Source organism: Saccostrea echinata, unplaced genomic scaffold (assembly GCF_033153115.1).
Source record: "Saccostrea echinata isolate AGI-Se365-2 ecotype Australia unplaced genomic scaffold, CSIRO_AGI_Sech_v1 ptg000012l, whole genome shotgun sequence".
Classification (NCBI taxonomy): Eukaryota; Metazoa; Mollusca; class Bivalvia; order Ostreida; family Ostreidae; genus Saccostrea; species Saccostrea echinata.
This window is the reverse complement of record NW_026889761.1, coordinates 19,528,869-19,554,607: the sequence shown is the minus strand read 5'-3', so window position 1 is coordinate 19,554,607 and position 25,739 is coordinate 19,528,869. Positions and strand designations below refer to the sequence as shown.

Sequence of the window (25,739 nt, the reverse complement as noted above, 5' to 3'; positions counted from 1 at the left end):
TTTATACATTACTATCAATTTTTTTCACTGCTTTTATGTAGGAATCCACTTTATTTTACTTCGTCAATATGTCACTTACACTCAAAACCCATTGTGAAGTCACAGCAGTGGTATAGGGAAAAAATATCCAATGAGTGATATCCACTTGGATAAAGGGGTAAACATGGGATAAAATAGTTTATCAAATGAATAGAAAATTTATTAAAGTAGAATACACAAAAAATTATTATTTTCAAATCAGAGGGAAAGTTGTCAGATGAAATGTCTTGCTTGTTCATGTCTGTTCCAAGAGTCTTTTTTTCTGAAAGTTGCAGCTACATGCAGTACTGGTAAATTTCTAAGCAGTAAATCTAATACACCGGTACTGGAAAAGAATAGAGATCCTGGAGAGGGAAGAATTTTCTTGTTATCAACTTCAGCAGCATGTATTGGAAATGTATAAGCTTTTTAAACAGCTTTGTTTTATCCCCAATTCATATTTACTGATGTTATGTCTGACAAATCATGTCAATTTTTTTTTATCTCTATGGAAGTAATACACACTGAATGTGGATGGACAGCAGCTAGGCTAAGGCGGTATTTTAGCCCTCTCCCATCCCTGAATTGTAACGATGATGATCATCAGAATCAGTTGGTCCTTAATTGTTAATTAAGTAAATGTTTGACTAATTGGTATCTAAGTCAGGGATTTCACAGTTCTGGAACTATGACTCTGCAGTCTTTGTTATATCCTAAAAAGATTGTGACACAAAAGTAGAACACTGTGATCATGTGATAATATTTAATTTGACAAGAAAACATAAACACAAACATAAGAACTGATGAGCAAAGAAGTGAGAGACTAGACTGCATAAACAAGTAAAAAAAATTCCAACAAAAAGGTAGTCCCAAAGCTTAACATTTTCAGCTTGTATTGATTTATACTGCAAGTTTTAATTGCATTGAAACAAGATTAGAAACAGAAAAGATTTGATGTTTGCAGTAAAATATAAGATCTTTTTTGCACACAGAAGAATATGAAAGCATAATTTTCTACAATTTAAACCTCAACATTAATTTACCTAATAAAATAATGACAGACAGCTAATGTATAATAAAGAATAAATATGCTACACATTAAATGTCTAATATTGCTATAGGCCTATATGCAATAATTACCAAAAGCATAAAAATTGCCAAACCCAACTGTCTACATAAATTAAAGTATACACTTAGATAAATACAAAATCAATACTTAATCCAAGTTTAGTTTCAGCATGTCTAATGCTTTCTAAATCATAATTATTCTAAACAATGAAGAAATACTTAAAAAAAAAGGTCAACAATTTTTTTTTTTTTTTTTAGAATATAACAAAACATGTACTGTAACATGTACTTTCTTAAATTTAACTGATAAATTTGTTAAATTTAAAAATACATTTAAGTATGTGTAATAATTTTTAATAAATAAATTTGTCAGATCTATTTCTTCAGTACATGTAATATGAAATAACTCAAGTATCGGAGCAGTCATACGTGATGATTGCATGTCCAATATGTCTAAAAAATATAACACATACACAATATATCACACACCAATGGCTTTTATATTACTGTAAATCATACTTCTGTTTTGAAAACTTCATGATCCTATAAATGACTTCAATGAAAAAAAATGTTTTTGCTAATAATAACAGGAATCAAACGATATTTTTTATCAAACAGAGAGACACAAACATTTGCCTCAAGAATAAATGTGTTATGCTACACAGTCTAACAAAAATTAACTAAGGTGTCAGATCTAAGCAATTACTGTATGAAGAAGTCTAGATACTATGAGGAGACAGGCTATATTTGGAAAGTATTTGCGAGGAGCTTTTCAACAAAACTAGCCAACAGAGTTTGGGCTTTGCACTTTGTACTTCACTTAGATCATCTACGGTAATTTCCCTATGCTCCATTTTTCTTCTTCTGGTTTTCAAATGAACACCCTTATTGCACATCTAATATATTCAACTGTTACTACATGTACATATACTGCTAACAAGGCAAACCCCCATACAAGTGAATTTTAACACAAAATTCTTCAGTACATAAGCACCAAGCAAAATCACAGTCAATAATTTATATAACAGATCTATGATAAATGCATATTTACTTTTTTTTTTTTCAGAACAAGATATGGAAACTGTAGAGTTATATCTTAACCATACTTTGTACACAAACACGACACACAAAATGAATTGAACCACACATAAAAATCATTTTGTATCACTTTTCCAACTGCAAAAAATACAACATGCTGAGCTAGCATGGTAATCTATCATGTAGGTGAAGCTGAAGTATCACAGCCTTTGATTTCCACAAGAAATAATGTACCTGTGAGCCAACTGGCCCTTAACTCATAATACAATGATTGATGTCAATCACTGGATTAATATCCATGAAGCAAAAATTCTACAACACATTATGACACAAGTGAAAAAGTAAGTAACAATTTGTTATCATTCTAATGAACAGCATTTCTTTTTAAAATGAAAAAAAAACAATATATGGAGAAAGCATAAAATAATTTCAAATTTAACGTTACTTTTCCAAACTTAAAGCATTTCAAGAACTGTGTTTGGCACGGTGGTCTTTATAATTTGAATCTTAAACATCCCTGCTTTCAAATAATAAACTATATCTCTTCACTAACAAGAGGCCCATGGGCCACATCGCTCACCTGAGCACATTGGCTAGGCAAAAGCACAAATCAGTTCAGTATTGAAAAGATTGTGGCTCCTCCCTATCCCAGGGGTCATCATTTGAACAAATTTGAATCTACACTACCTGAGCATGCTTCCAAGATATTATCCTATATATTTCTATCTAAGACTTTGATACTCCATTGTGGCCCCGCCCTACCCCCGGGGGTCATGATTTGAACAAACTTGAATCTACACTACCTGAGGATGCTTCTATATTAATATGACTCATTATGGCTTTGCTGTTCTTGAGAAGAAGATTTTTAAAGGTTTTTCCTATATATTTCTATGTAAAACTTTGATCCTCCATTGTGGCCCCGCCCTACCCCCGGGGGTCATGATTTGAACAAACTTGAATCTACACTACCTGAGGATGCTTCTATATTAATATGACTCATTATGGCTTTGCTGTTTTTGAGAAGAAGATTTTTAAAGGTTTTTCCTATATATTTCTACGTAAATCTTTGATCCTCCATTGTGGCCCCGCCCTACCCCCGGGGGTCATGATTTGAACAAACTTGAATCTACACTACCTGAGGATGCTTCCATATAAATATGACTCAACATGTCTTTGCTGTTCTTGAGAAGAAGATTTTTAAAGGTTTTTCCTATATATTTCTATGTAAAACTTTGATCCTCCATTGTGGCCCCGCCCTACCCCCGGGGGTCATGATTTGAACAAACTTGAATCTACACTACCTGAGGATGCTTCTATATTAATATGACTCATTATGGCTTTGCTGTTTTTGAGAAGAAGATTTTTAAAGGTTTTTCCTATATATTTCTATGTAAAACTTTGATCCTCCATTGTGGCCCCGCCCTACCCCCGGGGGTCATGATTTGAACAAACTTGAATCTACACTACCTGGGGATGCTTCCATATAAATATGACTCAACATGTCTTTGCTGTTCTTGAGAAGAAGATTTTTAAAGGTTTTTCCTATATATTTCTATGTAAAACTTTGATCCTCCATTGTGGCCCCGCCCTACCCCCGGGGGTCATGATTTGAACAAACTTGAATCTACACTACCTGAGGATGCTTCCATATAAATATGACTCAACATGTCTTTGCTGTTCTTGAGAAGAAGATTTTTAAAGGTTTTTCCTATATATTTCTATGTAAAACTTTGATCCTCCATTGTGGCCCCGCCCTACCCCCGGGGGTCATGATTTGAACAAACTTGAATCTACACTACCTGAGGATGCTTCCACATGAGTTTCATCTTTCCTGGCCCTGTGGTTCTTGAGAAGAAGATTTTTAAAAGATGCTATTAATTTTTCACTAATTCTTTATTATCTCCCCTTGAAAAAGGGCGTGGCCCTTCATTTTAACAAATTTGAATCCCCTTCACCCAAGGATACTTTGTGGCAAGTTTGGTTGAAATTGGCCCAGTGGTTCTTGAGAAGAAGTCGAAAATGTTAAAAGTTTACAGACAGACAGACAGACAGACGGACAGACAGACAGACGGACGCCGGACAAAAAGTGATCAGAAAAGCTCACTTGAGCCTTCGGCTCAGGTGAGCTAACAACAAAAAAGGCACATGAGGGTAATGGTATACATACACGCACACACAATAAAAAAAATAAACAATTCATCTGATGTCTCAAACATGCAAAATAATAACAAAATGTATTCATACTGTTAAATAACCAAATCCTCTCCAAACATAAGTACCAGAACAATTTTTTTTTTAATATATGAAATATAAACAAACTTCCATAAATGCTTCACCTAAAATATTCTTGTATCTAACATTACCTTTATATTTTTAAGTTTGTGTTTTCAATGAGAATTATAATTAAAATTTAACTTTTACCTTTTGAACTTTTCATTTTCTGGTCTAGTATAACATCATTTTTTTTTTTGCTAGTCATGAAAATCAATAATACCCAACTAAGCTTTCACAGCTTCTAAATACAAATCAAACTTAAAACATCAAATTTAGCAATTGTATATCCCTTAACCTCAGCTGGTTTAACTAAAAATTGTTAAGCCTACTAAGAAAAGTTTGTATCACAGATCTTACAAAATCATACTCTTATAAACAAGTACATCTAAAAGATGAAGAATATATTTTTTCCCACATAAAAGTAAAATTATTCTCTGTTGACTGTGTACAGTAAAACTCGTTTAGTACGAACACGGATATACCGAATTCATGGATATAGCGAATTTTTCTTGGATCCCCAGCTATATAAATTTTAACGAATTTCTTATACGGATATAATGAATTACGGATATAGAGAAGTAAATTCACAGGTCCCAGTGACTTCGTTATAACCGAGTTTTACTGTATTATGTTTATAGTTTATTGTTACACATGGTAAATATATATATACACACATGTGTGTGTATTTGTATGTATCATTTAACAACCATTTAGAGACATCAGCATTCTCCATAATTCATATATTCCACAATACCCACCATGAAAACATCAATTTCAATTAACAAGAAATTTCATCAAAATATAGTAGCATGCTCAGTGGTACTATCAAAAGAATCTTAAATTGTGCTCAAAGAAAGAAATAATCTTTTACATGAGACTAAATATGAATCAATAATGGGATTTTTTTAGCACTGAAGGAGCTATCTCCCCTATCTGCACTTTTGTCACCAGAGGGAGGAGTCATTGCTTGAGGAGGGATTATTATTCCGCCCCATGCGAGGTGTGGCCTGTGGGGTAGGGTCTTTACTACTGCGACCGTAGCTGAAACCCTTTGATGTGTAGTTTGAATTCCAGGTGGAGGTACTACCTATAAAGTCAATTTTTATCTGTACAGCCTAATTGTCAAAAAGTAGAGGACTACATTCTACCAGCATTCAATACACTATCTCTAAAACTGTTTATTAAAAAGAACAAAGTCTACTTGTCATTCCATATCACTTCAATTATCTGGTACAAGAAATCTCACATCACACATGTATAACTTAAGAAATCTCACATCACACATGTATAACTTAAAATTTTAGCTTCTTTTTTTAACATTTCATTACAATTAGAAATACATGTTCATATTTTTTGTTGTGCAAACTAGGAAATTATACACTAGTATTTCTCTGTCAATGTTTTCTTTGCATTCATTGTGCAGATGAACTCCTAATTATAATTAATATATATATTATAATTGATGTGCAAAATTCTTATCACAGTTTTGCTTCTTTCAAAAGAATCTGGAGATGGATCACATCTAAATGCTGATGACTGCTAAAGTGAAATATACTTTAAATTCTACTGACCTTGAGCATTGCTGCTTATGTTGGAGTTTGGTGATCCAAATCTGGAGTCATTCTTATCTGTAAATAAAGCATATGAAAGTCAAGTACCGTACCACATGTATGATGTTCGACTCTTTGACAAACATTTTCTAAAACAAACACTGATGATACAGGTACATTTATAACACTGGTTCATTGTATGAAAATCAAGAGAAATATTTTTGAAACAAGAGGCCCATGGGCCACATAGCTCACCTGAGCACATTGGCTTGAATTTTAAACTACCTGATGATGCTTCCATGTCAATATAACAAGTGGCTTTGTCGTACTTGAGAAGATTTTAAAAAAAATTTCCCATATATTCCTTTGTAAAAATTTGATCCCCCATTGTGGCTCCTCCCTACCCCCGGGGATCATGGTTTGAACAAACTTGAATCTACACTACCTGAGGATGCTTCCATATAAATATGACTCATCATGGCTTTGCTGTTCTTGAGAAGAAGATTTTTAAAGATTTTTCCTATATATTTCTATGTAAAACTTTGATCCTCCATTGTGGCCCCGCCCTACCCCCGGGGGTCATGGTTTGAACAAACTTGAATCTGCACTACCTGAGGATGCTTCCATATAAATATGACTCATCAGGGCTTTGCTGTTCTTGAGAAGAAGATTTTTAAAGATTTTTCCTATATATTTCTATGTAAAACTTTGATCCTCCATTGTGGCCCCGCCCTACCCCCGGGGGTCATGGTTTGAACAAACTTGAATCTACACTACCTGAGGATGCTTCCATATAAGTATGACTCATCAGGGCTTTGCTGTTCTTGAGAAGAAGATTTTTAAAGATTTTTCCTATATATTTCTATGTAAAACTTTGATCCTCCATTGTGGCCCCGCCCTACCCCCGGGGGTCATGGTTTGAACAAATTTGAATCTGCACTACCTGAGGATGCTTCCATATAAATATGACTCATCATGGCTTTGCTGTTCTTGAGAAGAAGATTTTTAAAGATTTTTCCTATATATTTCTATGTAAAACTTTGATCCTCCATTGTGGCCCCGCCCTACCCCCGGGGGTCATGGTTTGAACAAACTTATATCTACACTACTTGAGGATGCTTCCATATAAATATGACTCATCATGGCTTTGCTGTTCTTGAGAAGAAGATTTTTAAAGATTTTTCCTATATATTTCTATGTAAAACTTTGATCCTCCATTGTGGCCCCGCCCTACCCCCGGGGGTCATGGTTTGAACAAACTTGAATCTGCACTACCTGAGGATGCTTCCATATAAATATGACTCATCAGGGCTTTGCTGTTCTTGAGAAGAAGATTTTTAAAGATTTTTCCTATATATTTCTATGTAAAACTTTGATCCTCCATTGTGGCCCCGCCCTACCCCCGGGGGTCATGGTTTGAACAAACTTGAATCTACACTACCTGAGGATGCTTCCATATAAGTATGACTCATCAGGGCTTTGCTGTTCTTGAGAAGAAGATTTTTAAAGATTTTTCCTATATATTTCTATGTAAAACTTTGATCCTCCATTGTGGCCCCGCCCTACCCCCGGGGGTCATGGTTTGAACAAATTTGAATCTGCACTACCTGAGGATGCTTCCATATAAATATGAATCATCATGGCTTTGCTGTTCTTGAGAAGAAGATTTTTAAAGATTTTTCCTATATATTTCTATGTAAAACTTTGATCCTCCATTGTGGCCCCGCCCTACCCCCGGGGGTCATGGTTTGAACAAACTTATATCTACACTACTTGAGGATGCTTCCATATAAATATGACTCATCATGGCTTTGCTGTTCTTGAGAAGAAGATTTTTAAAGATTTTTCCTATATATTTCTATGTAAAACTTTGATCCTCCATTGTGGCCCCGCCCTACCCCCCGGGCTCATGATTTGAACAAACTTGAATCTACACTACCTAAGGATGCTTCCACATGAGTTTCATCTTTCCTGGCCCTATGGTTCTTGAGAAGAAGATTTTTAAATGATGCCATTATTTTTTCACTAATTCCTAATTATCTCCCCTTGGAAGAGGGCATGGCCCTTCATTTGAACAAACTTGAATCCCCTTTACCCAAGGATACTTTGTGGCAAGTTTGGTTGATATTGGCCCAGTGGTTCTTGAGAAGAAGTCGAAAATGTGAAAAGTTTACAGACAGACGGACAGACAGACGGACGCCGGACAAAATGTGATCAGAAAAGCTCACTTGAGCTTTCAGCTCAGGTGAGCTAAAAAGTGTATGCCAAGAAATCAAGTCCATGGCATTAATATGTCTGAATATTAAAAATCCCAATCAGAGACTAAAATACTATTAGGTAAATAAGGGTTTTCCCCCACATTATGTACATATATATACTATTAATAGTGACAAAGGATAATAGATTTACTTGAAGTTATCAGTGAAAAGAAGGTAGCTCCTCTATCTAAAATAGCTCTTTCATATTCCTAAATGGTTACTAGTACTGCAAATGCCCATGAGAAAGTCTAGCTATTAGGCTGCATAAATAATTGATCTCTTCTCAGAGATTCTGGACATAATGTTAGGTTATATCTATGATTAATCCATCAAGAGCATTTCGTCTCCTGTTGCATGTTAATACCACATACTAATGAGAAAGTTTTCTTACCTGCATCATATTAAACATCTTTAAATCGTATTCATTATTTACCGGTAAGTGACAAAAGCCTCACTTGATATAACAAGTACTGTTTAGTACCATAATAGTGACACTAAGTATTTTCCTTATTGTTTCCTTATTGTAATACTTGTTAGAGCTACTTAATATACCATGTTTCCTTATTGTTTCAACTACTAGACAAAGAGCCCCTCTACAGTTTCAAAATTCTTTTCCGGTAGCATTCGACATCATTTACGAATATGTTTTTCAAAACCTGATAACGATTTTATAATGCGTAATCAACATGTATTAGATTTCTCTTTTTATGCACACTATTCAGATTTTGTGGGGTAAAATCTACCTTTCATTCCTCCATATCTAGAATAGTATGAAGAGTTTGCCTTCAGATTGAGTCCATCTGTCGGGTTTAAGAGTCCACCACTTGCAGAGACATTCTTCTTTATGCTCCAAACGTCATCCATGTCAAACTTAGAGCCTGAAATCATTTAATACATGTTTTCAATTTCAAACATAAACAAGTGAAATTGAACATCATACATGTACTAAAATTTAGTAAACCTTTACAGACCAGTTTCTGTTTTGTTTTCATAATTTCATTCAGTCAAACTTGTTAAATTCCATGATTTTAGGAAATATGATTCATTACATTTAGGCTTGAAAAGCTTGAAAATCTAAAATGTTGTTCTTGGAGAAGTTTCAATATTCTAATCTCAACACTGACCCCTCCCTCTTATTTTGGCCAATTAATTCTTTGCATGAAAACCATAATTTGAAGACTACCACCTTCTTTATATGGAGATGTTTGTTGATTAATATGACTGATTGCAGTCTCTCTATAAGATTTATAAAGATTTTCCCTGCATATTTTGATGTAAAGCTTTGACCCCTCCTGTAGCCCAACCCTAACACGAGAAGTAAATGATTCCAGCAAAGTTGAATCAATCTACACTAAATTATATAAAGAAGCTTTCATTAAAGTTTTGTCTCCACTTGGAATGGCCATGGTTCTCATTTGACTAAATCAAAATCAGTTTTATCCAAGGATGCTTTGTGGCAAGTTTGATTAAAATTGGTCCAGTGGTTCTGAAGAAGTTGCTAATGTGAAAATTAAATTAACACATGAGATACTGAAAACAGACATACAACAAGCAAATTTTAAGGAAAAGATTACTTAATTGATCCTTTGGCTCAAGTAAGCTAACAAGACACAAATAAGATTTACAATAGCTCATTTGAGTCTTGATTAGATCAGATGAAAAAAATATTTGAAAATTTCCTGGGCAGTGTTTAGAATGAGAATTTGAAAATTAGTCATTAATGCATACAGGGTATGAAAACTTTTTTTTCATTTTCATTTGAACTGTATTATAAATATACTTGCTAAGGAAATCTCAAGTATAGTCATTGTTAAGATGGTTTCCGTAAATCAAAAACTTAACACTAAAGTGTCAGAGTAATTGGCTCACTCTCTGGTTTAAGTAGCATAAGTGTCATATTAAAAACATTTCTCAAGTAAATAATTTTTTTCTTCTTTTTTGGGTAGGATAGACTGCTTCTTTAATTCATCCTTATCACCTGCATAATTTTAGGAAATAATCAAGACTAAAATATCTGATCTATTACAGTACCTTAATGATAACACCTAAGACTGACACCACTCTTGCCAGTATACCTACCAGAAACTGGGGTTGTCTCTTTGCGCGGGGAAAATATCCATTGTTCTTCTCCAGGTTCATCCTTTTTAGGCCCGGAGTACAAGAACTTCTTGGTATTTCCTGGAAAAAGAATAGTTAACTACAGATTCACAAGTCCTTATACCTTGAACTGTCTATACCTTTTGTCCAATTACTAGAGACCAACAGTACAGTCAATACACTGTGGCATACATAATGCAATGAAAATGTACACCTCAGAAGAAACACATTGATTAAGACCAGATTTGTAGGCTTCCTGCAAACAAGAACAAACCTTTTGTATTCATTATGAATTCTCCTTGAAGTATTTCCTACATCCTTCAAGAAAATCATTAAACAGAAAAAAAACAAAAAAAAATCAATTTACGTCCTCGATATACCCTGCACGTAAATTAGCAGAATTCCACCCAGTATTATAGTTTACACATCGAACAAAGCAATATTACTTGCTGAACACATCCAGGTATTATTTGACACATTCAAGCAAGATTGGATTTGGTGTTTGCAATATCATTGGATATATGTATAACGTCCAAACTCGGCCAATCAATTCACGATTCACAAAAGAGTTTCTTTGAGGTTCTCTCCATAAGAAGCTGGTTCTCAGAACCCACCCATGCTTTAACAAAACAGACTTCTTACAAGACAAATAATCACACACAGGGCAAATGATATGACAAATGATCTAATTAACTATTGCTATCCACAAAATGTATTCATTGCCCTTTTTTTGTATATACCTTACACAACACTATATTAAATGTTTGTAAAGCTAATATTCAGGAGATTTTTTTAATGCTAGCTGTTGATTCCATGTGATGTTTTGATTCTCATTCAACATTATATTCTACAGTAAATTCCTACACCATAAAGAAAAATAAATGGTATATGAAAAATTCAGTTTAAACTGCATGATGTACCTCATACATTTAATCACTTCATTCTTTGTAAACATGCAGTATAAGCAAAGTCTACAGCTAAAAATATACAAATACACTGTACATATTGACTTTTCTTACACTTCACTTTTCCTTTAAATCAAACTAATCATGGAATGTTAATTGTATTGATTGTTGTTTAAAGTTTTAAAATTATCTTAAAGATTTTAAGCCATATATTAAGGATACACCAAAGGTTTCCAAATGCCAGAATTTAATTTGAATGTAATTCTTTCATTATCAACGATAACATGATAAAAGTATATATCATTTGAAAGCTTGTTAAATTTACTATTTAATTATCCTAATTTAAACTTAAATTAATAACTTATTCAAAAATTATTTAAATATTAATGTAATTCTTAGTGCTTAAATATTTTATAAATCAACTTTTTTGTATTTAACCCCTCAAAGTGGTCATTTTACCTCAAGGTAGATTAAAGATTGAACTTAAAAACCGTATCTCAGATTTTTGATAAATCTTCTAATTCAAAAGTTACAGCCATTTGCCCTTCAATGTTACCAATTTCTTGGCCTAATTTGACATTTCCCTCAATAATTCCAAAACTATGCTAGATATCAAAAATCTGAGATACGGTTTCGTGAACACACATTTGAGAAGCAACCCATCCAATTTTCAGAGAAATTGGTCAATAAATAAGGGAGCTGAATCCTTTGAAATAATACCACAAACTGTCTGATCTTACTTTACAGTAGAGGGCAAAAACCCATTACACAACAAAATCTGCCAAAGCTAGGAATATAAGACACCTTGGAGATTCAGCTTTGGATACCTGTCACTTAGCCATATTTCCTATGCATATTCACAAGAATGGGAGGTTCTTTTCTGTATTTAGATGCTTTTGATTAAGTAAAATAGGTTCAATTCTGAATCAGAAAGATTTCCCGGCAAAATGGCAAGAGCTAAGCTCCACCTCCTATTTTATGGTCATCAGTGATCTGTTAGATCTCTTTCTCTAAATCTAGAGTCCCTGTAGTTTAATTACTGATAACCTCTGTGTGGCTAGTGAAGAATTCCCCAAGTGGTCACAGTGATTTATTGCGTCTTTCATGAGCAGGCAGTCACAGATCAAATCAGAAGCTTCAATAACGGAACATTCACATGTGGTAGTGTTTATGTTTCATTATTGTTAAATAATTAGAAAACCATTTCATAATTACCAAGAATTTTACATGCATTATAAAGCAGTGATTAACTTCTTTTTCTTGGCCAAAAATCTCAAAATTGTTGAAAATCTTGAAAAAAGCCTTTGGTGTATCCTTAAGGAAAACAGATAGATATACATAAATTTTAATTAGAATGCATACATTGCAATAATATTGCATAGGCATACTTTATGTTTATATATATGGATCAAACATAAACACAGCAATTCCAGTGCCATCTTCCTAATAAGGAAAGAATGTACACGTAGTATACATGAATACATGGTTGTCCTGGTAACATACTTGATGTTATAGATTTTTTTCTCTTACCTTATGAACTGTTACATACGTACACTTACATTCACCCTCTTTTATGTGACAGAGATATTGACATGTTAAACTAGAACTGTCCAATAGGGACAAATACCCCCTGCTGGGTTTTTCAGAGAAAGTACCAAATCACTAATGTTTTCTAGATGTGAGAGGTGTTCACAATTTCCTTAAACATTTCCAGTGAAAATTTAATTACTCATTATATTTTTTATATGTCCGTCTTAAGACGGGACGTATTATGTTATAGCGTTCATGTCCGTCCGTCTGTTAGCTTTTTCATGTCCAGCTCATAACTTTAATACTTTTAGGCCTAGAATTATCAAACTTTGTCAGCTGATACATCTAGGGTAGAAGGTGTGTCGCACATTAAAACCATGTCATTCTGACCTTTAATAAAGACGCTATGGCTAAATATGGAAAAATCATAACTAGAAAACCATTAGACTTAGAATCAAAAAAACTATGTCTTTTAACTTTTAAATTACACAATCCCAAAAGATGTCAGAGTATTGCAGTATCTTTATTAAAAAAGTGTTAAATCAAGAAAATACTAGTCTTATTTTTTTCATTATGTTCTTTACAGCAATCTGTAACAAGAAAAATTCCACCTCTCCCATGGGTGTAATGATCAGGCACTGGTCAAGGAAAATTTTGATAGCAGAAAATTGCATGTCAAATTAGAGATAAATTAATGAGTTTAGTGTGAGGTGATAACTGGTAGAGCATCTCTGATCAAGCAGGTGTTATCTACATCTCTTGGGAAATGGGCAAAAGGAATCAGTCTCTTAATTAATTGCTTGTGTTGTATTGAATTGTTCTTGTTGGCTAGTCTTACTTTCAAGATAAATTTGATGTAATTAAAACTAATTTGATATTGTTTATAATAATTAAAACTTATATGATATTGTATAATATAATTTAAACTAATTATTTATTGTACATTTTTTATTTGAATTTTTATATCTTTACAACAAATTGCAGACTGCCTTGTCTCACTAAGATGTCATTCGACCAATTGAATCTAAACTGTTTATGATAATTTAACAATATTTGATGGGCGTATAATGCTGTGGTGGGGCACTTTATTTTAATGAATGAAACTAAAGTGCAGCCTAATAAAACATCAACACTAATAATTACAGTGTTTTTTTATTACATTGAAAAAATAGTTTGCAACTATCTGTCATCTTTGTGAGACATGACACTCTGCAAATTGAGTGTTGAAAAAAAAAATATCATAATTAATTATACAAAATCAAATTGATTTTAATACCTTTATATCAAACTCATTTTAAAAATAAAAGGCTGGTTTTAGTAACTATGTATTTTGACAGACATAAATAACAATTAAGAGACTTAGACAACAGAGATCTTTATTTCTTTCTGCCCAATTCCCCGGAGATATAGATAAGACCTGCCTGATCAGAGATGCCCTAACAGCTTCCCACACTGAACTCATTAATTAATCTTTAACTGGATGCATGTCCACTCATTACTCCCAAGGGACAAATGGATTTACACTATCTGCTGTGTAATGTAAAAACTGTTTTTAATACTTTGTGGGTTTTTTTTTAGTTCTAATGAGTAGTTTTAAGCTGTAGTTCACATTTTTGTACAGATGTTCTAGATTCTATGTCTCAAACCTTAGACATGAACCCGAAATGACTAAGTCAATAAAAATTTTTAAAAAACACCTGTAAAATGCAGAAAAATTATCAAATAATGTTGAAAATACCAGGTGCACATCTTCATATGGTAAATAATAAGTGTACAAATTTTCATACAAATCTATGCAATAGTTTCTGGGAACAGATCCAGACAAAACCACATAACAAAAATGAAAAAACACCTGTAAAATGCAGAAAAATTATCCAATCATAATGAAAATACCAGGTGCACACCTTCATATGGTGAATAATAAGTGTACAAATTTTCAGACAAATCCTTCCAACAGTTTCCAAGAAATGGTCAGGACAAAATCTCATCTACAGACAGACGGACGGACAGACGGACATGCTGATTCCAATATACCCCCCCTAAACTTCGTTTGCGGGGGGTATAACAATTAAACCAGTGTAGTCAGCCATTAGAAGTACACACATTTAGAGCTGTATTTAAATAGTTCTTAAGGTATTGTCTTTCAAACATGGTAATAATTTCTACTATGTGTTTTATAGCTATGCGACATAAATATATATTTAAATTCACAGCTATGCATGTACAAATACATCTATTTCTATAGAATGAAAGTCTGTCATTATTTGTTCATGTTCACCTATTTGTAAAGTTTAATTCATGTACATTACTCTTGGAATCTTATTATAAAAACTGATGTTAACATGAACATGGCCATAAAATCAAGATATATAAGCTCACCTGGACTGGCTGGATTCCTCATTACTATAATTCTAAATGTACAAAGACTTCTGAGTTAAAGATTCAGTCACAAGTCTCATTTTAGTCAATTTCCTCTCGATACATACTGGTTATGTTAATTACACCATATTTAGTCTGAATCATATAGGCTGTAGTATCCAGGCTTAAATTCAAAACTTATGTAAATAAAGAATCGAAATAATAATATATTCTTACAGAAATAGACCTTTAAATGATTGAGTAATACATACAGATTAGCTGCTTGAATTTGACCCAAATATATATGTGTGTTTTGTACATATATTAATTAATTTGATAGACCAAGAAGATTTTAAAAATCTCCTTTTGTTGTGGACCAAAGTGTTTATCCAAAAGCTCCTGAAAACGTTGTGAATAATCTAACACCAGGCCCTTCTGATCGTGTCAATGATCTATTCGTTACAGAACAAGGCATTCAATTGGCACCTTTGAAGTTTAAACTAATGACTATTTTACATGTCACCATTGATTTGAAAGAGTATGACGTAAAATTCAGTGTACATGTATTGAAATACCCCTCAAAAGTGCCATGAAGTTCAATCAGTTTATTCAAATTGATGTGATGAAATCACATATACATGTACATGATATAGGAGTACCAACATTAAAACATTGCAGTAAGGAAAAGCTGACATGTACAGTCAATATTAAAACCATTGTCAGTTTTTTGACATCAGTGAACTTTTTTTAAAATCAGATGGTCTGACTTAATTAAGGCAGAATTTACTAATACTTTGCTTAAGGTTAGATAAAAAAACTTTAAGATATAATCTTTGAGGAGAATAATACCAGGGTACCTACAAAACAAAGTATATATCCTAGGAACTATCTTGCTTAACAGTTTTGGAAGGTTTTAGCTATAAACAGTATTCAACAGGTTCTATATATTCTCTCCCATAAATTCATCAAATACATCATGTATATTGGTATTGAGGGTCCTCTGAAGGAGTAGTGCTATAGTAGTACCCCATCTGTCAATATTGGTCATTCAGAATTCACTGGTTATGGCATTAAAGATTCAAGTAAATACAACATATATATATATATATAAGAAATAGAAAACTCTATTAACATACTACAATGAATTCCTTTCTTTGTGCGAGTTTACCTTCAGTGGGTACTTGTTCCTTGTGTGAGTTTACCTTCAGTGGGGACTTGTTCCTAGTGTGAGTTTACCTTCAGTGGGGACTTGTTCCTTGTGCGAGTTTACCTTCAGTGGGTACTTGTTCCTTGTGCGAGTTTACCTTCAGTGGGTACTTGTTCCTTGTGCGTGTTTACCTTCAGTGGGTACTTGTTCCTTGTGCGCGTTTACCTTCAGTGGGTACTTGTTCCTTGTGCGTGTTTACCTTCAGTGGGTACTTGTTCCTTGTGCGAGTTTACCTTCAGTGGGTACTTGTTTCATACAGAGGACAATTTTCCTTTGGTTTTTCAGTTAGAAGTGAAAGTTTATCACTGGATAATATATTCAAGGTTTGATATGTCAGTTATAACAATTCTGAAACCTGTCATCATAATGCATTTCCAATCTCCTTTCAAATATAACCTCCCAGTAAATAGTTGAAGCTCGGTAAGAAAGGGTTCTTGTTTTGACATCAATTTTTCTCTTACAATCAATAACCATCAGATATGCATTTACCAGATTATTATCCAATGAAGGACATATATACTTAAAACAAGACAATGACGTCAAAAAGAGCACAAGATCAATTAAAACCGAGTTATCTGGATCCGAGATAAACACCAAAACAAACAAAAGCCAGGCTGGCTAGAAGAAATTGAAGTTGATAAATTCTGAGGGAAAAGAGAAGATATGGATTAAATGCCCAAGAAATTTAATTGAACATAAAATCCATTTTCTGTCATATTGTTATATAAAGTACAGTGACAATTTTCTTAGCATGAAGTTTAATAAAGAATCTTAAAGATACTAAGTCTTTCAAGTTACCAAATGTAAAGATATTAGTACTGGCTACATCTTCACACTCAAGTGAACTATCTGACATTACAACTGGAAGACAGCAATATCTGAATATGAAGTATACCTACAGTGTACAATAAGGTTTCTTTGGACTTACGGTGGGTGTGTCTGTTTCTTTAATCTTAATCTGTCTTACATTAAGTATTAAAATAGTACATTTTATGACTAAGCAGTACACTATAACACTATACATAAGTACTAATGTCAAACATGTACAAAATAGCAAATTCACGAATAAAAAATATTAAACAAATGAACACTGAAAAAAAAAAACAACAAACTATTGTCAGAGGTAACTGTATTCATAAGTTCATGAAGTACAATTGTTGACAGTATTCCAATTCAAACTGCCAATAAATCAACAAGTTTATTGTACATAATTGTTTGGCATTAATGGAAAGTTTGTAATGAAAGTAAACACACTCAAGTCTCAAAAGAGTTTAATAAATGCAACTATAAAAGTATTCAATTGGTTTTGTATTCTATTTAGCACTTTTTGGGGAAGAGTTTTCTGCTAAATAGAGTACATTGCAAAATTTCTTGCATGTATGTATCTAATGGCAGTACATTCAGATGTGCTAAATCAAAATTTTGCTAACTTATTGAAAAATTCATTTTCATCAAATATAACACCTCTCAACAAGAAACAACAGGAAAAGAAACCTCGGCATATCTATAAAGACATCGGATTCCACAATGTTATGAATCACTCTGAATAAAAGTGAGCATGCTCACATACCCCATACTCCCACAATGCTTGACAACGCTATACATAATTAATTAATTAATTAATGGCAATGCTATGCATAATTAACACCCCCTTCCCCTTCCCTTATACAAATGAATGTCACATCAGAATCAGATCTGATTCAACAAGGCTCAAATTTAAGTTTAAGAATTAAATTTCTATGAACCATCTTTTCTGTCACAGTCAATTTAGTGTCATGTGACACAATGGCATCCATGCAAAGATATTTGATCCTGTAATAAAACTGTTTTTGTTTTACATGTGAAACTGAATGCAGTCTGATTTACTGTAAGAATTTCATCATATTATGCTTGTAACTAAGACATTTGGCTCACTATCCTTCCTTCCATTCATTTGGAACTCGCAGTTTTCATTATAATTAAAAACATTTCTTGATGAAGTTGATGTCAGTGACAGTCTTCATTTCAACTTTTTTTCCACATTTTTTTTTTAACTATTTAAACATGGTAACAGGACACAACAAATTATACATGTTATAAATAACCAAACCATGCATGGAGGGAAAGATAAGAAAATCATTAAGAAAGTCATAAATATTAAATATACAATCAAGATAATTAATTTATCAGACAAAAATGTTGACAACTTTTTAAAATACTGAAAAAAGAAATGAATAAATTTTGCTGAAAAATTTTATTTACTCAGATTGGGCTATTGCTGACCTACATTTACTAGCCTGACCAAATTTTTACTAATATTTGGGCATCAGGCTAGTGCTTTTGGCACCCACTATAACTATAGTGTTAAACAATAATGAATGGTGCACATAAAGTCTAATTACGATTTCAGTCATACCATGAGCAGGTCCGAGACAATCACTGAAGCCATATAGCTTAAATTAGCTATATTGCTTTATCAACCTATTTACAAAAGTTTTTTTATTACACTTATTTCGTTATGTGTTATTTTTTTCAACATGTAAAAAAAAAAAACTGCAGTTTGATACGGTGATGGCCAAATAAAACCTGTCAATCAAAACTTGTCACTTTCAGAGATTTTGCACTCAAAGTTCTAAAAGTGTTGGGGTATTTAAAGCAATTTATTTATTATCATACGGTTACTTCTTCAATGACATCATGAAGGAATAAGTTTTGGTAAACAAAATGATTGGTAATAATTCTGCACAATGATAAGCAATCATACTTATCCACACCTCAACAAACACACAAGGTGCATAGTTACCCAAACAATGTATATACATGTACTTGTACATCTTTTGCTTAAAAATGTTCAAAAGCTGTTCTTGATGTTGTTATCAGGTTATCTTTGATCTGGGTTGTGTTTTGATAGTTAATGGTCATATATTTGCCAACTGCATGTAAATTACTTTATCAAGTTATTTTGATAGCTAATAAAGTTGTATGGCTAATTCAAGCCATACAGCTAAACCAAGAAACCGTGCTGGTCCTGGTAACTTACATACTTCACTAGAGCTAATTACATTATTATTCAAACTTACCCCTCTGTATATTATCTCCGTTCCTCATCTATATAGAGAATATCATCACTAGTTTAGCATTAAAAGTATATAAATATCAACAGTTGTGTGGAAAATCAAAATTATGAAAATATTTTTTTAGAACGGATGTTCATCGTCTGCCATATCTAAACAAACGGAAGCGAGGTTGGAATGGGTTTAACTAATGTGCGAAAGATACATCAGACGACAGGAAAACAACCGAAAGTCCAAAGTTTATGAGAAGACGGGAATGCAATGTTAAAATTTGTCTTATGCATTATAGAAAAGACATTTCAACTTGACAAATTTATAAAAGAATAATAGACATTTATATCATTAAGAGTTATCTCTCTTATCAGAATATCAATGAACCTTAACAATGATGTTGTAAGAGTCTATCTTTGTGTCGGGAACAGCGATAAAAAAGTTTAAGCTGTGAACAGAAAACTCAACTGGAAGTAGAAGTATAGCTATCAAATCTAAAATCAGAAAACCAATAAAATTCCAAATACAAACTTAAGACTCAAGCAATGAAATAGATAAGCAGCTGATTATATCCTTAGACACTTTAATGATACCCATTTCCGAGATTTTTTAAATCCCTAAATAAATGAAAGTTTTCCACATTTCTATTCGTCTTCAAGGTTTGCTGTCAGAGACCATATGGGGACGGCGTTCGATTTTTCTTTGTAAACTGTTATTCATACCTGTTCTAGTGTGTATTAATTTAGATAACGAAAGTGTAGTTGCTTTTGCATTTTTATACTATTATGCAGATTACTTTCTTTTCTGTTTTTTCTTCTACATTCTATTGCTATTATCAGGTTTAGTTGCATAAGATGAATATTTTCCTAACGAACTGTCTCCATTAACATTTTAATTCTATCAAGAAAAAAAAAAACACACACACACACACACACACACACACAAAAACAACAAAAAACAAACAAAAAAACAACAACAAATAAACAAAACAACAACAACAAACAAACAAACAAAACAACAACAAAACAAAACAAACAAACAAAAAAAAAAAACAAAACAAAACAAAACAAAAAACAAAACAAACAGACCCCCCCCCCCAAAAAAAAACCAAATCCAAAAGACAAAACAAAACAAAATGAATAAAAAAAAAATGGATATGCAGTAAGCTGAAAATCTTGACATTAAAAAGGATGATTATAAATATTTATAAATATTTTAAAACATCCGTTTGAAAAAAATTACCTTTGAAAACAAAGAAAAATGATTTGGTTGTTTTTAGCACTATTCAGTTTCCCCAAAATACATTTTCACTCCAAAGAGTAAGACATTTATTTAAATCCTTTAATAAACAGAATTAAGGTATTTTTCCTAGAATTCATAAGATGAATAAACTCAGAATGCTAGAATTTGTAAGTCCAGAACAGGTACGATTTACACAAATGCAGTATGCTCCAAATGAAACCAACGAATAGACATGATTTTATTTAACCAATCATTTCCATTCATGTTGATCAAGAAATCAAGTAGAACATTCAGGATTTAAATAAAAGGGGTTGTAGTTGCATCTTTCTTACAGACTTCATCTGTACAAGATACTAATAACTGAAACTTGAAAACATGAACATTTCCTTAGAATTTTCGTGTGAGTTTTTTTTATATTTTGAGTCAGGTTTTAACTGATTAATTGTTTCCTCGTCGGATCCAAATAATGAAAATTGGTCCCGAGACTTTGAAGCCGATGAGGAACCAAAATACAGATATTTTTCATCAGCTTCTTAGCCAAGAAACCGTTATCCGAATGAATTTGGTGAATAATGTCCAGTCACTGATGAAAGGAAGGCTGGCATTTAGAAAGGAAAACTTAAAAAAAAGTTTTGAAAATTGAAGGCGAAGGTAGAGCGTCTAAAAAAGAAAACGAGATGGCCGAGTTCGAAATGAAAGAGGGTCCTTAATGGCCTAACAATTTGAAAGAAAAACGTCAATGAACATTCTACTTAATGATAGATTGTATTTGCTGACAAGGTCGATCATTGTATCGACCATAGAATTTGCAAAGTCTGTTGATATTCTTTCATCAAATTATTTGTTGCATATAATAGTTGGCCTCGTTTTACATATTGTTCTTACGTAGAACATGCTCTTGCGTATCGAATCAACTGGGAGACATAAACCAATATGAAGGTGACACTGGAATACTTAGTATTGCTACATAAATAAGGGAAGTTAACGATAGAAAAATTACCATTAACGTCTTTTTGTAGTAAAATAACCAAGTATGAAACAGATTTGCCAGTCTCTGTGATATCTTTTATTTCATTTTTTTTATTATCTTTTAGTTCAAGGGGATATATCGAATTAACGTAGGAATGAAAATGAATATTGTTAATTGATAAAACATCGTCGATATATATTTATGTTGAATTGAAGGCCAAAGCAAGAGACTTCTTCTTTTCATGTAGACAGTTTTGAATAAATTCTTCATCATTTGAATACAAAAATAGGTCTGTTAGTAAAGGGGCGCAATTTCGACATATAGTTGGAAGACGTGATCTCCAAAAACTACATAGATAGAATTAAATTTTATTGTTGGGAATATAAAAATGAAGTGAAAGTTACGGGCTGTCGAAAGAGAGCTTAAAAACCGAGGTCTCATGTCACGGTAGACATTAGCACGATAGAGAACCCTCATTGCTCAATGTCACTGAGTTCCGAGTATATGTCTAAATTTGAATCCCTTCATCGGCATACGGTGGTGTATCTATATGAGGGAAAGATTCTCGAATGGGACGTAAAACAACATACAACCAACCAATCAATCTTGCTTGTGCAAAAATCCTGAATTCTGATTTATCAGAAAAAGGATTTTCTTGTACAGGCCATTCCAAGTTTTTACCTCTGTTTAGCTTTTCCTTTCCTTCAAAAAACACACAAGGCGGAAAACAAATTTTATTGTCATAAAAAACGACGTCATTTAGAGGATTTGAGTTCATAATTCTAGCTTCCTGATAAAAATATATATTCCTGTGCAAAATATACATACGTTAGGTATTAAATGCTAATTAAGTATATACACCTAATTTGACAGATTAACGACAAACATTGAAAGGAATTGATAGAACCTTAAATGTTTTACCAAAATGATCAATTGGAGACAATACACGATTTTGTTCGTTTTTCTGATCTGGAGTAGGTGTCAAAAACCAAGAGTAAGCGGACGCAAACATAGACAAAACTTGGAAAGTTTTTACGAAGTAAACTGATACAGACTTTGGTTAAAATTTTTGACTTTTAAAAGAAATGGAGAGAAATTGCCCAAACCTTTTAAATGTCCTAAAGAGTACCGAGTAGTCTATGGAATCCGATATATATGTATATGATTTAAAGATTTTGGATATTGGTTGTCTTTTTAAATGTCCAGCAAGTTAAAACCTGACCTAGTTTGGATTTTCATTCATATAAGCGACATGCTAAGAGAAGCTCTTATAGGTTTATTTCTTGCTTTTTTCATTACATACATAATTGTGACTGAGAAGAGGATCGATAGCTTAACTTCATCAAATACAGATTTGAGGAAGAAAGTGGAACACCTTATCAATGCGAATCAGAATCTGTTGAAAGGAGTTGAGGGTAGGTAAATAAAGTCTCGTAGTGTCATTGATAAAAACTAACAGTCTCCTTCTGGATCACCTACGTGTATGTAAACATATATAATAACCATAAAATGTTACTTCATCAACAGTGACCTTCCATGTTGTCATTGCTGAAGGAAGAATATCCATCAGTGTATGTTTTAAAAGTAAATCTTGTAAAAATTGAAATGATACGAAAATTGTGTTTAGTTTATTGTATCAATTCCTAGAAAATGGGGGTTCCACTGTAAGAATTATAGCTGATTGAACTCTACAAGGATCGATAACATAAACTTCTCAATTACTGAAAAATTAAAGGAAGTTGAGGATACAAATCAAAACTTGTTAAACAGATGAGAGTATATTGATGTAAACAGGGATTTCAACAACCTCGTTTAGAGTTAGCATTTCGAAAATTCTATGGTCGTTAAAATGACCTTGTTCAGTTGCAAATACAACCTGTCGCTGGGTCGTATTTTGTCTGACATATTTCATATCAACTGTTAGGTCATTTTTTCGTACTAACTTTGACTACGGATTACTCCGTCTACCTGATCAATACATAGGTCTCACAACGGGTGTGACTGGTATACAGGGATGCTTACTCCTCCTAGGCAACTGATCCAACCCCTGCTGTTTCCAGGCGTCCGTTTTTTTTGTTTTTGCCCTGTTCATGATTTGTATTCTTTACTGTATTTATGAGATTGATCACTGTTCAATTTTACATTTTAAAGGCTTTGGAACTGAAAACTGATTATTTTTGTATGTTTCGGTTTCTATGGGGATCATGACTAGACTAGTTGTGGTTTGTTTCATCATTTGCACAAATGAGATAAAATATGGTCTCACCGATACTACTTATAAATCCAAGATTGATTAAGAGACTTAAGCAAAAGATCGGGACCAAAAGCATGAAGTGCCTTTAAGTGGAAAATCTAGTTATATGAACAAGACACGTCATTTTAATTTCTGAAATTACTTTCAAAATGAAATTTACCTCACAATAATTTTATCTTATTGTGAAGCATTCTAAACGATAGATAGGATTCAAATGATATTTTTTCTCTCGATAAATATGTCTTCTCAAACTGTATTCTTCATACAATAGCCACCACAGAAATTGTTTCATTCTTTTAGACTCGTCAAAGAAGGTTGCCTTTACAGCAGGTACAACAGGTGCGGGAGGAATCGGAAGCGGAAGTACACTAGTATTTCCTGTGGTCATCAATAACGTTGGTGGTGGATACGACCCAGGTACAGGGATCTTTACCGCCCCCATGGCTGGACAGTATGTCTTTTACATTAGCGCCCAGGGGTATAGCAGTGACACATTGTATGTATCTATTGTACACAACGGAGGTGCGAAGGTGATGACAATGTCAGATGGAGGACGGGGTAAAGATTTCTATGACTCTGGATCCAACCTAGTGACTCTAAATCTACAACAAGGTGACAGAGTGTGGGCAAGGTGCCATAGTGGGTCAAATTACTACAGCGAGGGGATACCCATTACAACCTTTTCCGGTTTTCTAGTTTGATAAATCAGATTATATGTTTGCCCCTAAGTGTCCAGTGCATATCAGAAAGCTTTAACAGATTTCAGTCTGTCCTCAGTGGAGGAAGGACATTTTTCAGACTTTGTGGAACTTTTAAGTACAAATTTGCAGAAAAAATTACTATGAGTATAGACTTTTGAATGTCATTTAGTCTTGGTTTGTTTATTCGGTTGACGAAGTACCATATTGTGCAGAATGTGTTCATAAAAAATGTTTAGCTAAAGACTTGCTCGTCACTTAAGAAATGATTTTCATTTTTGAAAATTCATGAGGGCATAAACTACAATGCTTCACGCCTGCATATTTCATGAGGAGCGCTCCAAGATAAATCTTCACGCGTGAAGCGTTGTTGTACACATGTACATGTACATCATGAGTTTTCAAAAATGAATTTATATCTTATATTTACACTGTTTATATGATTACTTGCCACAACTTTATGTCAAGAAATTTCATTTTTGAAAAAAAAAAGCGAAATTCATGCTGACATTCATGCCTGTTCATAAGAAATGAACATTTTTCTAATTTATATGGAAAAATGAGGGGGGAAATATTTTGAAAGGTAGATATTAAAGACTAAATTTAATATACATGTACATGTGCAGATAAGTTTGACAGACTGTTTCCGTTCATATCAATAAGTATTTTCAGATGATGTATTATAAAAATACAAAAAGAGGATTAAAATAGTAAATGTCCTATCTTCTTGTTTTGTACAATACAATCACCTTGTTTCGGAACATGCTGTAATGAATATTAGAGATAACAGAGATCAGTACCTATTGACCACTAGTACAGACTAAATTTATTTCGTTGTTATTTATTATTTTTTGGCGCAGTGGTTAGAGCGTCTGCTCTAGAGTAAGGAGTAAGGAACTGATCTTTACGTCTCTGGTTCGAATCACTGCTGGACGTGGAGAGCGGTCCTTCGGATGAGACCATATAAACGAAGGTTCCATGTCGCAGTAGGTATTGGCACAAAAAAGATCCCTCACAGCTCAATAGCCCTAAGTGCCGAGTTTAAGTATAAATTTGCAGCCCTCCACCGGCAAGTTGTGACCTCTCCATATAAGGGGAAAATTCCCGAGAGGCACATTAAACAACAAACAAACAAAATAATTTATTTTTACATAGGTAAGATATTTTAAGATAAGGGTTTTAGGCATCAAAATATATTAAAAGTCATCCAAAATAGCGCTAAATAGGA

At 33.1% G+C, this 25,739-nt stretch overlaps 2 protein-coding genes across 4 annotated transcripts; one reads left to right on the top strand and one right to left on the bottom strand.

Annotated features, from left to right (window-relative positions):
* Positions 1–3,866: 3,866 nt before the first annotated feature.
* LOC133185490 (uncharacterized) lies at positions 3,867–19,496 on the bottom strand. Of its 3 annotated transcripts, none has more exons than XM_061320748.1 (5): positions 16,537–16,622; positions 10,286–10,384; positions 8,950–9,084; positions 5,970–6,026; positions 3,867–5,485 (listed from the first exon to the last, which is right to left on the bottom strand). In XM_061320748.1, the coding sequence occupies exons 1-5, from the start codon at positions 16,556–16,558 to the stop codon at positions 5,343–5,345; spliced, it is 456 nt and encodes a 151-aa protein (XP_061176732.1). In that variant the 5' UTR covers positions 16,559–16,622; the 3' UTR covers positions 3,867–5,342. The 3 variants fall into 3 exon arrangements, with proteins under 3 accessions (XP_061176732.1, XP_061176733.1, XP_061176731.1); XM_061320749.1 differs by lacking the exon at positions 16,537–16,622 and adding an exon at positions 10,578–10,605; XM_061320747.1 differs by lacking the exon at positions 16,537–16,622 and adding an exon at positions 19,363–19,496 and having other exon boundaries at positions 3,869–5,485.
* Positions 19,497–22,811: 3,315 nt separating this feature from the next.
* On the top strand, positions 22,812–24,576 carry LOC133185496 (caprin-2-like). The gene is made up of 2 exons (XM_061320760.1): positions 22,812–22,974; positions 24,114–24,576. Exons 1-2 carry the CDS (start codon positions 22,812–22,814, stop codon positions 24,512–24,514), a joined length of 564 nt encoding a protein of 187 aa, XP_061176744.1. The 3' UTR covers positions 24,515–24,576.
* Positions 24,577–25,739: the final 1,163 nt, after the last annotated feature.

What these genes read in the sequence shown, in the direction of transcription:
- LOC133185490 (XM_061320747.1), bottom strand. Translation starts at nt 19,390, where the DNA reads ATGAGGAACGGAGATAATATACAGAGGG. An exon ending in AGAGACAACCCCAGTTTCTG is followed by an intron (nt 9,085 to 10,285) that starts GTAGGTATACTG and finishes AAATGATTTCAG; the next exon opens with GCTCTAAGTTTGACATGGAT. An exon ending in CATAAGCAGCAATGCTCAAG is followed by an intron (nt 5,486 to 5,969) that starts GTCAGTAGAATT and finishes TTGACTTTATAG; the next exon opens with GTAGTACCTCCACCTGGAAT.
- LOC133185496 (XM_061320760.1), top strand. Translation starts at nt 22,812, where the DNA reads ATGCTAAGAGAAGCTCTTATAGGTTTATTTCTTGCTTTTTTCATTACA. An exon ending in TCTGTTGAAAGGAGTTGAGG is followed by an intron (nt 22,975 to 24,113) that starts GTAGGTAAATAA and finishes TCATTCTTTTAG; the next exon opens with ACTCGTCAAAGAAGGTTGCC.